Genomic DNA, 13,803 nt, shown 5'->3' with positions numbered 1-13,803 from the left:
GCCTGGTCCTGCTCCAGCGTCATCCAACGCCAAGTCCTCGGCTGATCCGGCTCCAAGACCCACTCGGGTCTCTCCCTGGAGGAAACTAACACTTCTCCGCTTGCCGCGGGAAGCTGCCACCGCCCTCCCCAATATCCCAGCTCCCGAGACCCCCCCCCCTTACGCTGTACGTGGCTCAGAAACCGGAAGCAGCAGCATGCTTCTGCGCGTGCGCGAGCGGGCGGCCTTGTCTTCTTGCATCTCTGTCTAAATCTGATAGAAATTTTCCCATCCAGTTCGGCCCAGCCGGCCCCAAGTCTGGTGCTCGGGAGGTGGAGAACTCGGCCTTGGGATCTGTGGTCAAAAGGCTGCCGCTTGGGCTCCCCGCCGCTCCCGGGGTCTGTAGCAGCCGCGGCCGGTCCCAAACTTACTGAATCAGGAACTCTGTGAGAGTCCAGCAGTCGGGGTGAATCAGCTGCAGGCAAGAGTTGAGGAGCTATTCTCGTACTTAATCGGCCTCCAAAAGCATCCTCTGCTCTCTTTCCGGAAAGGAAAAGCATCCTTGCCATTCGGGTCACGGGGACTTGAGCCTCAACCTCGTCTCTGTGCCGGTCTGTGGATTTCGGTTTGTTTGGTGAGTGCGGGGTGACGTTTGCTTAACTCCGTCTGCATCTCTCCCTTCCAGGTGCAAGAGATACATTTTAACCTGTGATTTCTTTTTCTCGGATTGTGGGAGTTAGTTTGCTACATTGTATTCAGCTACATACTAGTGAACTGATTACTTAGTATCTTTTTAACCCCTGTTTGCCGGTTGCCGCTCTGAACGTTGGTCAATTATCCATAGATTTTTTAAAAATTTCACACCCGAAGTGTGATCATATGCCACTTTTAGCGTTTTCTTTTTTATTCCTTGTATCTTATATTTTTGTTTATTTAGTGCATTTGCCAGGACTTTCAGTTCAATGTAGAATAGCATATAAATTGCATCCTTGCCTTGTTCCTGATCCCAGAGGGAATTCTGTCATTTCATTATTAAATAGGATGTTTGCTATAGGTGTTTGTAGATAATATATATATTTTCTAATTAAAGCCTATTTCCTTCTAGTCCTAGTGGGTTAAATTATTATCATCAATGGGTATTGATGGAGATCAGTCACTATTTTGTATTGAAGGGGATAAGTCATATGATCTTTTTCTATTGATGTGAATTATATTTAACGTTTTAACTATGTAAATCATTTTAACCACGCATCATTCCTAGGAGGAAATGAACTTAGTTTGTGATTACTATCTTCATTATTACTTCCTGGACTGTACTTAATATTTTAATATTTTGCCCTTGTGTATACGAATGAGATCTTTCATGTATATACGTGTGTGTATGTGTGTACATGTACATAAATACACATATATTTGAGTTTCGAGTCCCTTTCTGGTCTTGTAAATACACGGAAAACACCAACTCAACAACAAAAAAATGGAGTTATGAATCCTTTACTTGTTTGGTGAACCTGTCTGTAAAAGTCTATAGCTTCTGTTTCCTTTGTAGGTATGTTCTAAACTGCTATTTTTTTCTTTTCTTTAATGACTGTATGTAAACAGGTTTTGTGTTTATAGTTTTGTTAACTTTTTTCACTTTATTTTTTTTTTTAAATTGCAGTATGGTTGATTTACAATGTTGTGTTAATTTCTGCTCTGCAGCAAAATGACTTATACATGTATACACATTCTTTTTTTATATAGTATATTCTTTTTCATTATAGTCTATCCCAGGATATGGAATATAATTCCCTTTGCTATGCAATAGGACTTTGTTGTTTATCCATTCTATAGTTTGCATCTACTAATTCCAGACTTCTAGTCCATCCTTGTCCTATCTCCTCTCCCCTTTGGTAACCACAAGTCTGTTCTCTATATCTGTTGAGTCTTTTTCCATTTTGTAGATCGGCTTGTTTGTGCTACATTTTAGATTCTGCATATAAGTGATATCATATGGTATTTGTCTTTCACTTTCTGACTTACTTCACTTAGTGTGATAATTTCTGGCTGTACCCATGTTGCTGCAAATAGTATTATTCCTTTCTTTTTTTAATGGCTGAGTAATGTTCCATTTTATATATGTACCAAATCTTCTTTATTCATTCCTCCACTGATAGATATTTAGGTTGTTTACCTGACTTCACTGTTGTGAATAGTGCTGCTTTGAATATAGGGATGCATGTATCTTTTTGAATTGCTTTACTCCAGATATATGCCCAGGAGTGGGGTTTTTGCATCATACGGTAGTTTTGTGTTTAGTTTTTTAAGGAACCTTACATACTGTTCTCCACAATGGTTGTACCAGTTTACATTCCTACCAACAGGTAGTAGGGTTCCCTTTTTTCCATGGGAGAGAGTGTGTTCTAATTTCTTTGATTTACATGCAGCTTTCCAGCTTTCCCAGCACCACTTGCTGAAGAGATTGTCTTTTACCCATTGTATATTCTTGCCTCCTTTGTTGATGATTAATTGACCGTAGGAGTATGGGTTTGTTTCTGGGCTCTCTATTCTGTTTCATTGATCTGTATGCCTGTTTTGTGTGTGTGTGTGTGTAAATACCACACTGTTTTGATTACTATAGTTTTGTAGCGTTGTCTGAAGCCTGGGACAGTTATGGCTTTTGCTTCATTCTTTTTCCTCAGGATTGCGTTGGCAATTCTGGGTCTTTTATGATTTCATAAAAGTTCATGTTCTAGTTCTGTGAAAAATGTCATGGGTAATTTGATTGCTAAGTCACTTCAGTTGTGTCCGACTCTGTGCGACCCCATAGGTGGCAGCCCACCAGGCTCCCCCGTCCCTGGGATTCTCCAGGCAAGAACACCGGAGTGGGTTGCCATTTCCTCCTCCAATGCATGAAAGTGAAAAGTGAAAATGAAGTCGCTCAGTCGTGTCCGACTCTTAGCGACCCCATGGACTGCAGCCTACCAGGCTCCTCCATCCATGGGACTCTTCAGCCAAGAGTATTGGAGTGGCTTGCTATTGCCTTCTCCAGGTAATTTGATAGGGATGGCAATAAATCTGTAGGTTGTTTTGGGTAGTATTGCCATTTTAGCTTTTCTGATTCTGTTTTAAGTTTTTAAAAATATCAAATATCAAAATATCAAATAATTTATGCACAACTGACCCTCAAACAGTTGCATGGGTTGGGGTACCAACCCTCCAGCAGTGGAAAATCTGAGTTTAACTCATAGTCAGCCCTCAGTATCCAAGTATTCAACCAATGGCCCATCCTGTAGTATCTGCAGTATTTAAGTGAACACATGCATTTCAAACCTATGTTGTTCAAGGATTAGGGTTAGTTGTGGTGGTTTAGTCACTAAGTAGTGTCTGACTCTTGTGACCCCATGGACTGTAGCCTGCCAGGCTCCTCTGTCCATGGGATTCTCCAGGCAAGAGTACTGGAGTGGGTTTCCATTTCCTTCTCCAAAAGATATCATTAATTTTGTCATATATATATATATATTTACACCTTTATGAGGTTCTTTTTCTGCTATTATACGTCAATGGTTAACCTATCATTACTAATTTTTCTTCTATAGGAATTGATATTTATAAATACAATTAACCCTTGAACAACATAGGTTTGAAATGCATGTGTTCACTTATATGCAGATTTTTTTTTTTTTCCCACTATTAAATACTGCAGATACTACAGGATGGGCCATTGGTTGACTCCTTGGATACTGAGGGCTGACTATGAGTTAAACTCAGATTTTCCACTGCTGGAGGGTTGATACCCCAACCCATGCAATTGTTTGAGGGTCAGTTGTGCATAAATATATGTGCCACACCAGCCATTGATTTTTTGTTATTTGAAACAGTTCTATTTATTTATTCTTAAAAAATTATTTTTGGCTGCACTGGGTCTCCATTGCCAAGCATGGGTTTTCTTTGGTTGTAGTGAGTAGGGGCTACTCTTCTTTGCAGTGTGTGGGCTTCTCATGGTGTTGGCTTCTCATTGCAGAGCACAGACTCTAGGTGTGCAGGCTTTGGTAGTTGCAGCATGTGAGCTTAGTAGTTGCAGTGTGAGGGCCCTAGAGTGCTGGCTCAGTAGTTGTGGTGCACAGCTTAGTTGCCCTGTGGCATTTACAATCTTTCTGGACTAGGGATCAAACCCCTGTACCCTGGAGATTCTTAACCACTGGGCCACCAGGGAAGTCCTAAAACAGTTGTTTTAATTTCCTGCTTCTACCCTGTCACATAAGTGGTCCTGACTTGCTAAAGGTAAATGTGTGTGTATCTCCTTATCCCTATAATGTGATATATTTTTATATAGCATATACCATCACCTGATAATATTTTGTTAATGTACTGGTCCTCCTTAAAACAATTATAAGACCCAAGCACTTTAGGATTTTTCTATTTTGTTCAGTGCTGTGTCTCCTATGATTGCACATAGTTGGACAGGGCAAATATTACCTAAATAAATATGAGATGAAGGAGCAGGAGGTAGGTACCTTAAGGGGAGCATCCTTGTTGAAGACGTAGGGCTTAGTCAAGAGAAGGAGCTCAATGGCAGGAATAGAGATGCAAATGTAGAGAATGGACTTGTGGATACAGTGGAGGAAGAAGATGGTGGGATAAATTGCAAGAGTAGCATTGACATATGTATGCTACCATGTGTACAACGGATAGTAGGAAGCTGCTGTATAGCACAGGGAGCTCAGCTTGCTGCTGGGTTACAACCTAGAGGGGTGGGATGGACATGGGTGAGAGGGAGACTCAAGAGGGAGGGAAAATATGTAATTTGTAGCTGATTCACATTGTTGTATAGAAGAAACCAACATAACATTGTAAAGCATTTGTTGTTCAGTCACTAGTGAAAGTGAAAGTCGCTCAGTTGTGTCCAACTCTTTGCAACCGCATGGACTATACAGTCCGTGGAATTCTCCAGGCTGGAATACTGGAGTAGGTAGCCGTTTCCTTCTCCAGGGCATCTTCCCATCCCAGGGATCGAACCCAGGTCTCCCCTGCATTGCAGGCAGATCTTTACCAGCTGAGCTACCAGGGAAGCATTCAGTCTCTAAGTTGTGTCCAACTCTTTGCAACCCCATGAACTGCAGCATGCCAGGCTTCCCTGTCCCTCATCATCTCCCGGAGTTTGCTCAAACTCGTGTCCATTGAGTCAGTGATGCCATCCAGCTGACATCCATCTTCTGTCATCCCCTTCTCCTCTTGCCCTCAATCTTTCTCAGCCTCAGAGTCTTTTCCAATGAGTTGGTTCTTTGCATCAGAAGGCCAAAGTATCGAAGGTTCAGCATCAATCCTTCCAATGAGTATTCAGGGTTGATTTCCTTTAGGATTGACTGGTTTGATCTCCTTCCTGTCCAAGGGACTCTGAAAAGTCTTCCCTCCAATTAAAAATAAATAAAAAAAGAGAAGGAGCTCAAAGATAAAACAGTTGAAGGGAATACTTTATTTGTTTACTCTCCATGGTGTGCCCGACAGCATTCTAGGCTAGACCCCAGTAATGTTAGGGCATAGGGGCCTCACTGACAACTAAATTGTAAGGTATATGTTCAGAAACACACTCTTTGGGCATTTAGCTTTGAAGGTAAACACACCTGGATACACACCCTCCCTTAGCTTTCTAATTGGATAACATTGAGCACATGTCTAAGTGACTTAAGTTTCTACTGGCTCTACAATACGTATTTGGTCCACTGAAGTGAGAGAGACTGCTGTGTTTTCATTATTTGAAATTCATGCACTAGTGCTGTGGATGCCACTGTCAGAGATGACACATATGCCAGCTTCACTTCAGGTGTTCTTGTTATGCTGTGACTGTATCTCCTGTACAGGCAAGATTTAACATGAGATGTCTTCTCTGCCACCTGCATGTAAAATTCAGTCGGTTGTGCTGTTTCTCAAATACCAGGTTTTGGAGACCCTGCAGCCCTCAGAGGGAGAAGATCTCATAGTCAGAGATTGAGTAGTAATACATGTAGGCCTGCCAGGTAGTGCAGAAATAAATATTGGGTCTGGAACCCCTGGAGATCTGGCATACAAGTCACACTTTCCTTTGAGATGGAATGTATATTCTTACTACTGAAGGCATTCTCTTATGTTTTTAATGTTTTCATTATCATGGGCAGATTGACAGCCAAATTTTTTTAGACTCTGGCTGACTTACAAAATGGACTCTTAAACCTTTTTTTTTTTTTTTAATGATCTACAAGAATGAGAGGACTGTTTCTAGCTCTGGAGGAGATAAAATTGCTCCAACTTAAAAAAACAAACAAACACCTTTTTATTTTGTATTGGGGTGTAGCTAATTAACAATGTTGTGATAGTTTCATGTGAGCAACTAAGACACTCAGCCATACATATACATGTATCCATTCTTCCCTAAACTCTCCTCCCATCCAGGCCTCCACATAACATTGAACAGAGTTCCATGTGCTACACAGTAGACCCTTGTTTGTTATCCACTTTAAATATAGGAGTGTGTACATGTCCATTCTAAACTCCCTAACTATCCTTTTCCCCTATCCTTCCCCCTGGCAACCATAAGCTCCTTCTCTATGTCTGTGAGTCTCATTCTGTTTTGTAAGTTACTGTTAGTATTTTTTTTCTTGCTCCATTTTCTCACAAGATCAGTGTGTATTTGCTTGGGTGTGCAGGGTCTTTGCATGTGTGTGTGTGTGTTTTGAGGAGAATGATCACTCATAACAGATGTGCTGCCAAATCCACAGTCTTGATTGTGGAGACTGTGGGGACACCCAGATTCTCATGTCTTCTTTCTCCTGTCTCAGCTGTAACATCTCAGTACTCTGTCTTTCTTCATGAAGGGAACATGGAGGAAGAGAGAACAGCTGCTGAGTTACAGAAAAATGTGATACAGGTAAGTAAGAGCTAATAATTCTCCAAAACAATATTTCAATTCCATCAGCTTATCTATGTCCTAAATTTAGAGCAGAGATCAAGAACCTATTCCTACATTGGGTCACATAGTAAGCATTTTAGGCCATAGTTTCTATTTTACTCAGTTCTGGTATTTTATTGTTTTTTGTTTGTTTGTTTTGGGCAGCTTGTGGGATCTTATTTCCCTGACCAGGGATTGAACCTGTGCCCTCAGCAGTGAAAGCATGGAGTCCTAACCATTGGACTGCCAGGGATTTCCCATCAATTCTGCTATTTTAGTGTGAAAACATCTATATACAGTGTATAAGTAAACGTTTTATTGTGTTCCAGTAAAACTTTACTTATACAAACAGGTGATAGGCTGGTTTTAATTCGTGTTCTATAATTTACAGCTCCTGGGCCTAGAGTGTAAGAAAATATGACTGACTGTGGGCCTGGGTTGAATGTTGTGTTTCTTGCTGACTTCTGGGCTCCAGGTGTATGGGGGGAAAAAGAAAAAGAAAAGGTCCTTGTCCCTTGGGGATTTAAACCTCATCCAAATTTTATCTAGTGTTTTGTGTTGTGCTGATTGCTATGGTGGGGAATAAGGAAGCAGGTGAACTTGTTTCTGTAACAAGGATGTTTTTTTTTAATAGTTTTTTTTTTTGTTACAATAGTTTTTCTATTTTGCAGTAGAATGTTTTGTTACACTTGTTTTTTCTGTTTTCTGTTTTGGTTTTTTGGCCCTAAGGCATGTGGGATCTTAGCCCCTCAACCAAGGATTGAACCCACATCCCCTGCATTGGAAGGCACAGTCTTAAGCCCTGAACCTCCAGGGAAGTCCCTCTAACAAGGGATTTTTGCTTCTTTCAATGTGGAAATTGTCATTTCATTTTTAGAGCATTTCTCTCATTTCTGCAATATGTTCTGGATGTTCTTGATTATTGTAAGAGTGGAACTGGTCACCATCAAACAGTGGAAAGATAAATTTAGTGTTTCAAAAATGTTGTTAAATTTATGAGACAGAATTTGATCAGTCAGGATGCTTAGATAGAATGAGAAAGATCTAATGACTGAATCCTAGGGTAGATATTTGGGAGAAAAGAATCTTCTGAACTTCCTGTGAGTTGATTCTCAGTTCCCCGTAGTGTCAGCCTCATTCAGCCTCCTGCACATGCTGGGGGAGTTGGTACCTTTCTGAACAAAGTATGTGGAATGTTTTAGGACACAGTGGTCTTCGAGGATGTGGCTGTGGACTTTACCCAAGAGGAGTGGGCTCTGCTGAATCTCGCTCAGAGAAACCTCTACAGAGATGTGATGCTGGAAAACTTCCGGAACCTGGCCTCATTAGGTAAGGATGGTAACATTCCTCCAACGTTCTGTTATTTAGAAAACAGCTTTATCTTATAAATTGCCCTTGTTCTAGGATTTGGGTTGAGAAACTGGAGCAAATTGTTAAATAAGACAGACATGGTCACTGACCCCAAGGAGCTTATAGTCTAGTGGCTTCACCATGAAAATAAACACGTGTATTGTTAAAGTATTTCACCAATATAAAACAAACAAAAGAATTAGTGAAAATTTCCTTACCCATTTTGCCACTGGCACTGAATGCAGAGTTTGCATTTTCGCAGGGTTGTAAAGTTTTCATTTTCTCTCAGAGTACTGAAAGCATTATTTTTCTTCATTCAGTCATTCTTTCATTCTTTAAGCGTTTTTTTTGAGGGTGAATTTGTATCAAACCCTTTTGAATATATACTATAGACAATAAGATGTCATTGTATTCAAAATGCTTCAGTAATGGAGAAGATAAATATGAAATTAACATGACGAAAAGAAAGAAAATAAACATATATATTGAACCTGCTTTTCCTTTTTCTTGTGGTCAGAATCCTCAAGGAGGATTATCAAGTGTATGTGGTGTGGGCACAGGCTTCAGGGGTCACTTTGGGGGACAGGGAGAAAATTGGTGGTTTGGGACCTTTTGAGAATTTTACTGCTAATAATTCCCTGTACCCAAAGACCACCAGTTTAACAAATTGGGTTTATTCCTTGGAGCAGTGAGGGAGAAACACATGTCATGGGGAACAATGCAGTGTGTTAGAAAGTAAATATAGGATTTATATACTTAAGTCGAATGATTTGGGGGTAGGTCCATGACAACAGGCTGTTCTGTTTTCCTAGGCCTTTCATAACAAAGTGCCACAAACTGGGTAGCTAGGAACAACAGAAACTTACTCTTTTACTTTAAAAAAAAACTTCCTCTACCTCTACTCCCCACTCTTATTCTGTAGCTAGGCAACTATTTTATTTATTTAGGTTGTGCTAGGTCTTTGCTGCACTTGGGCTTTCTCTAGTTGCAGTGAGTGGGGCTACTCTTTGTTGGGGTGCATGGGCTTCCCACAGTGGTGGCTTCTCTTGTCGGGGAGCCCAGGCTTTAGGTGCGAGGGCTTTGGTAGTTAGTTGTAGGGTGCGAGGGCTTCAGTAGTTGTGGTGCATGGGCTTAGTTGCTCCATGGCATGTGGAATCTTCCTGCCCCAGGGATCGAACCTGTGTCTCCTGCCTTGGCAGGCTTCTTCTGTACCACCTGTACTACCAGGGAAGTGTGAAATTTACTCTTCTAAATTAAAGAGATTGGAAGTCTGAAATCAAGGTGTCATGATCCTTCTGAAGGCTCAGGAAAAATCCCTCCTTGTCTCTTCCTAGCTTTTGGTTGTTGCTGGCAGTCCTTGGTTGGTAGCCACATCACTCCAATCTCTGCCTCCATCTTCATAGGGCCTTTGTCCTTTGTCTCTACATCTTTCTGTCCTTGTAAGGACACCAGTCATTGCATTTAGGGCTTACCCTAGTCGAGTATAACTTTATGTTAACTTGATTACATCTGCAAATATCTGTTTCCAAATAAAGTAATGTTCTGAATTCTGGGTGGACATGGATTTTCTTTTTTCCAGTACACTCTATTTTTTCTTAGAGCAGTTTATAGGCTCACAGCAAAATTAACCAGCAAGTACAAAGATTTCCCATAAATGCACTGCCTTCTGCCAGAGTAGTATATTTATTACAGTGGATGAACCTATATTGACACATCATTATTACGGTAAATCTCAAGTTTATATTAGTGTTCACTTTTGTTGTTGTACTTTGTTACAGTTTAGATAAATATGTGATGACATTTCCACCATTATGGGCTTCCCTGGTGGCTCAGTAGTAAAGAACCCTCCTGACAATGCAGCAGATGTGCAGTTTGGATCCCTGGGTTGGGAAGATCCTCTGGAGTAAGAAATGGCAATCCACTCCAGGGTTCTTGCCTGGGAAATCCCATAGACAAAGGAGTCTGGTGGGCTGTAGTCCATGGGGTCATGAAAGAGTAGGACACAACTGATCAACTAAACAACAAGCATCCACCATTATAGTATCAGAGAGTAATTTCACTACTCCTAAAAATCTTTTATCCCCCTCCACCCCAATTTATCTCTCCTTCCCTCCCAACTCCTGGCGGCCACTGATCTTTTTACTGTTCTCATAGTTTTGCCTTTTCCAGAATCTCATGTAGTTGGGATCACACAGTATATAGCCTTTTCAGATTGACTTTTTTCACTTACTAATATGCATTTAATGTTCTTCATCTCTTCATGGCTTGATGGCTGATTTCTTTTTAGTGCTGAGTAATATTTTGTTGTCTGGATATGCAATACCAGTCTGTTTATCCATTCAGTCACTGAAGAAGACCTTGATTGCTTCCAAGTTTTGGCAATTATGAGTAAAACTGCTATAAACATCCACATGAAGGTTTTTGTGTAGATGTGTTTTTAACTCCTTTTTGTAACTTCCAGAGAGCATGATTGCTTGCTTATATGGCTAAGAGTATGTTTAATTTGGTAAGAAACTGCTTTGTATTCCAAAGCAGCTGTACCATTTTGCATTCCCACCAGCTCCATATCCTCACCAGGACTTGGCCATTCTTTTAGGTATGTAGTGGTGTCTCATTGTTTTGATTTGCATTTTCCTGATGACATGTAATGTGGAACATCTTTTTTTTCATATGCTTATTTGGCATCTATGTATCTTCTTGGTAAGGCATCTGTTAAAGTATTAGACCCATTAAAAAAAAAAACTTAAAAAATTTTTTATTGAAGTATAGTTGGTTTACTTTGTTGTATTTAATGTCTGCTGTATAGCAAAATGACTCAGTTATAAATATATATATATATACACATGTGTGTATATATATATATTCTTCTTCATATTCTTTTGGAGAAGGAAATGGGAACCCACTCCAGTATTCTTGCCTGAAGAATTCCATGAACAGAGGGACCTGGCAGGATATAGTCCATGGGATCGCAAAGAGTCAGACATGACTGAACAACTAACACTTTTCATTTTCTTTTCCATTATGATTTATCACAGGATATTAACTATATTTCCCTGTGCTATACAGTAGGACCTTGTTGTTTATTTATTCTATATATAATAGTTTGCATCTGCTAATCCCACACTCCCAATCCATCCCTTGCCCCTGACAACCACGAGTCTGTTCTCTGTGTCCGCCAGTCTGTTTTTGTTTTGTAGATATGTTCCATTTGTGTCGTATTTTAGATTCCACATATTAAGTGAGAGCATACGGTATTTGTCTTTCTCTTTTTGACTTACTTTGCTTAGTATGATAATCTCTAGGTCAATCCATTTTGCTGCAAATGGCATTATTTAATTCTTTTTAATGGCTGAGTAATATTCCACTGTATATGTATACTGCATCTTCTTTATCCATTCATATGTTGATGGACATTTGGGTTGTTTCCATATCTTGGCTATTGTAATAAATAGTGCTGGTTTGAACATTGGGGTGTATGTATCTTTTAGAATTATAGTTTTGTCTGGGTATATGCACAGGAGTGGGATTGCTGAATCATATGGCAACTGTACTTTTTGTTTCTTGAGGAATCTCCATACAGTTTTCCATAGTAACTGCAGAAGTTTACATTCCCACCAACAATGTAGGTGGTTATTCAGTTGCTAAGTCATATTTCACTCTTTGTGATCCCATGGACAGCAGCACACCAGGCTTCACTACCTTCACTATCTCCTGGATAGTGTAGGAGGGTTTCCTTTTCTCCATACCCTCTCCAGTGTTTGTTATTTGTAGACTTTTTAAAATTAATTAATCTTTTATTGAAGGATAATTGCTTTACAGAATTTTGTTGTTTTCTGTCAAACCTCAACATGAATCAGCCATAGGTATACATGTATCCCTTCCCTTTTGAACCTCCCTCCCATCTCCCTCCCCATCCCACCCCTGTAGGTTGATTCAGAGCCCCTGTTTGAGTTTCCTGAGCCATATAGCAAATTCCTGTTGGCTGTCTATTTTACATATGGTAATGTAAGTTTCCATGTTACTCTTGGCATACATATTTGTAGACTTTTTAATAATCACCATTCTGACTGGTGTGAGGTGGAACCTTGTTGTTTTGATTTGCATTTCTCTAATAATTAGTGATGATGAACATCTTTTCATGTGCCTGTTGGCCATTTGTATGTCTTTAAGAGAGAAATGTCTAGGTCTTCTGCATGTTTTTCAATTTTGTTGTTGTTATTGAATTGTTTGAGTTAAGGAGCTTAATTTTGGAAATTAAGCTCTTGTCAGTCGCATCATTTGCAAATATTTTCTCTCAGTCTGTAGGTTGTCTTTTTGCTTTGTTTATGGTTTCCTTTGCTGTGCAAAAGCTTGTAAGTTTGACTCAGTCCCATTTGTTTATTTTTGCTTTTCTTTCTCTTGCCTTGGGAGACTGACCTAAGAAAACATTGGTATGATTTATGTCAAAGAGTATTTTGCCTGTGTTCTCTTATAGGAATTTTATGGTGTCTTGTCTTTTAAGCCATTTTGAGTATAGTTTTGTGTATGATGTGAGGGTGTGTTGTTGTTTCCTTGATACACATGCAGCTGTCTAGAGTTCCCAACATCACTTGCTGAAGAGACTTTTTCTCCATTGTATATTCTTACTTTGGCCTATTAAAAAAAATCAAGTTATTTTCTTATTGTTGAGTTTTAAGACTTCTGTGTATATTTTGGATAATAGTTCTTTATCACACATGTCTTTTGCAAATATTTTCTCCAAGTATGTGGCATGTCTTTTCATTTTCTTGACAGTGTTTTACTCAGAGCAAAAATTTTTAATTTTAATGAAGACCAGCTTGTCACTTCTTTCTTTCATGAATCGTCCTTTTCAGGTTACCTATTGGCTTTAAAAATAAAAAGTTATTTTACCAACAAAAAAATAGTTTACTTGGGAATAGTAGGGGAATTGCAATTTGAGATAAGATAGCTATAACAAAAGCCATTGGCAAGTCCACAGAACAACGTTGAAGAATGTAATTTTGTAGAGAAAAATGAGGAAATTGGGAAAGGTTGTTTTGGATGAAAGTCCACTGGATAAAGGTGAGAGTTCAGGGTGATGATGGCTGAGTTGCTGGAGTAGTGATTTTTGATAGGAGATGTGATGTACATCTTTTCCTGTTAGGATTATAATTGGTGATTCTTATTGGGGTCTCTGATGAACAATTCTCCCTGTAATTAATGTTGTAAAGAATTAGATGAAAACTTCCTCTTCTGGCCTCTCAACTCCATTTTAGTGAAGTTTTCCTTGATTAATTTTCACATATCTAACAAATCACTAGATCTTAGGGCATCTACATTTTTCCCCTGTTATCTTTTAGGAATTCCATAGTTTTACGTTTTACATTTAGATTTGTGATCCATTTTGAGCTAATCTTTTACTCTCTATTGATGGACCCCAATTATCCCAAAGCCCTGTATGCCTCCCTGTGTATTTTGAGTTAATTTTTTGCAAGCCTATGTCAAGATTTTTTTAAAAAATGTACCTTAATGTCTAGTAGTTGTTTTAGCACCGTTTGTTGGAAACACTTATTTTTTTCTCTATTGTATTG

At 39.4% G+C, this 13,803-nt stretch overlaps 1 protein-coding gene across 1 annotated transcript in view; it reads left to right on the top strand.

Annotated features, from left to right (window-relative positions):
* Window positions 1-525: 525 nt before the first annotated feature.
* The window catches only part of ZNF699 (zinc finger protein 699), a 27,137-nt gene continuing 13,859 nt past the window's right edge, over window positions 526-13,803 (top strand). Inside the window, exons 1-3 of the mRNA XM_061422044.1 lie at window positions 526-613; window positions 6,810-6,862; window positions 8,086-8,212. Coding sequence (XP_061278028.1) covers window positions 6,815-6,862; window positions 8,086-8,212 — 175 coding nt within the window. The 5' untranslated portion in view covers window positions 526-613; window positions 6,810-6,814. The remainder of the gene's footprint in view (window positions 614-6,809; window positions 6,863-8,085; window positions 8,213-13,803) is intronic.

Source organism: Bos javanicus, chromosome 7 (assembly GCF_032452875.1).
Source record: "Bos javanicus breed banteng chromosome 7, ARS-OSU_banteng_1.0, whole genome shotgun sequence".
Lineage (NCBI taxonomy): Eukaryota > Metazoa > Chordata > Mammalia > Artiodactyla > Bovidae > Bos > Bos javanicus.
The sequence above is the reverse complement of the archived record's forward strand: the minus strand, read 5'-3'. Positions and strand labels throughout refer to the sequence as shown.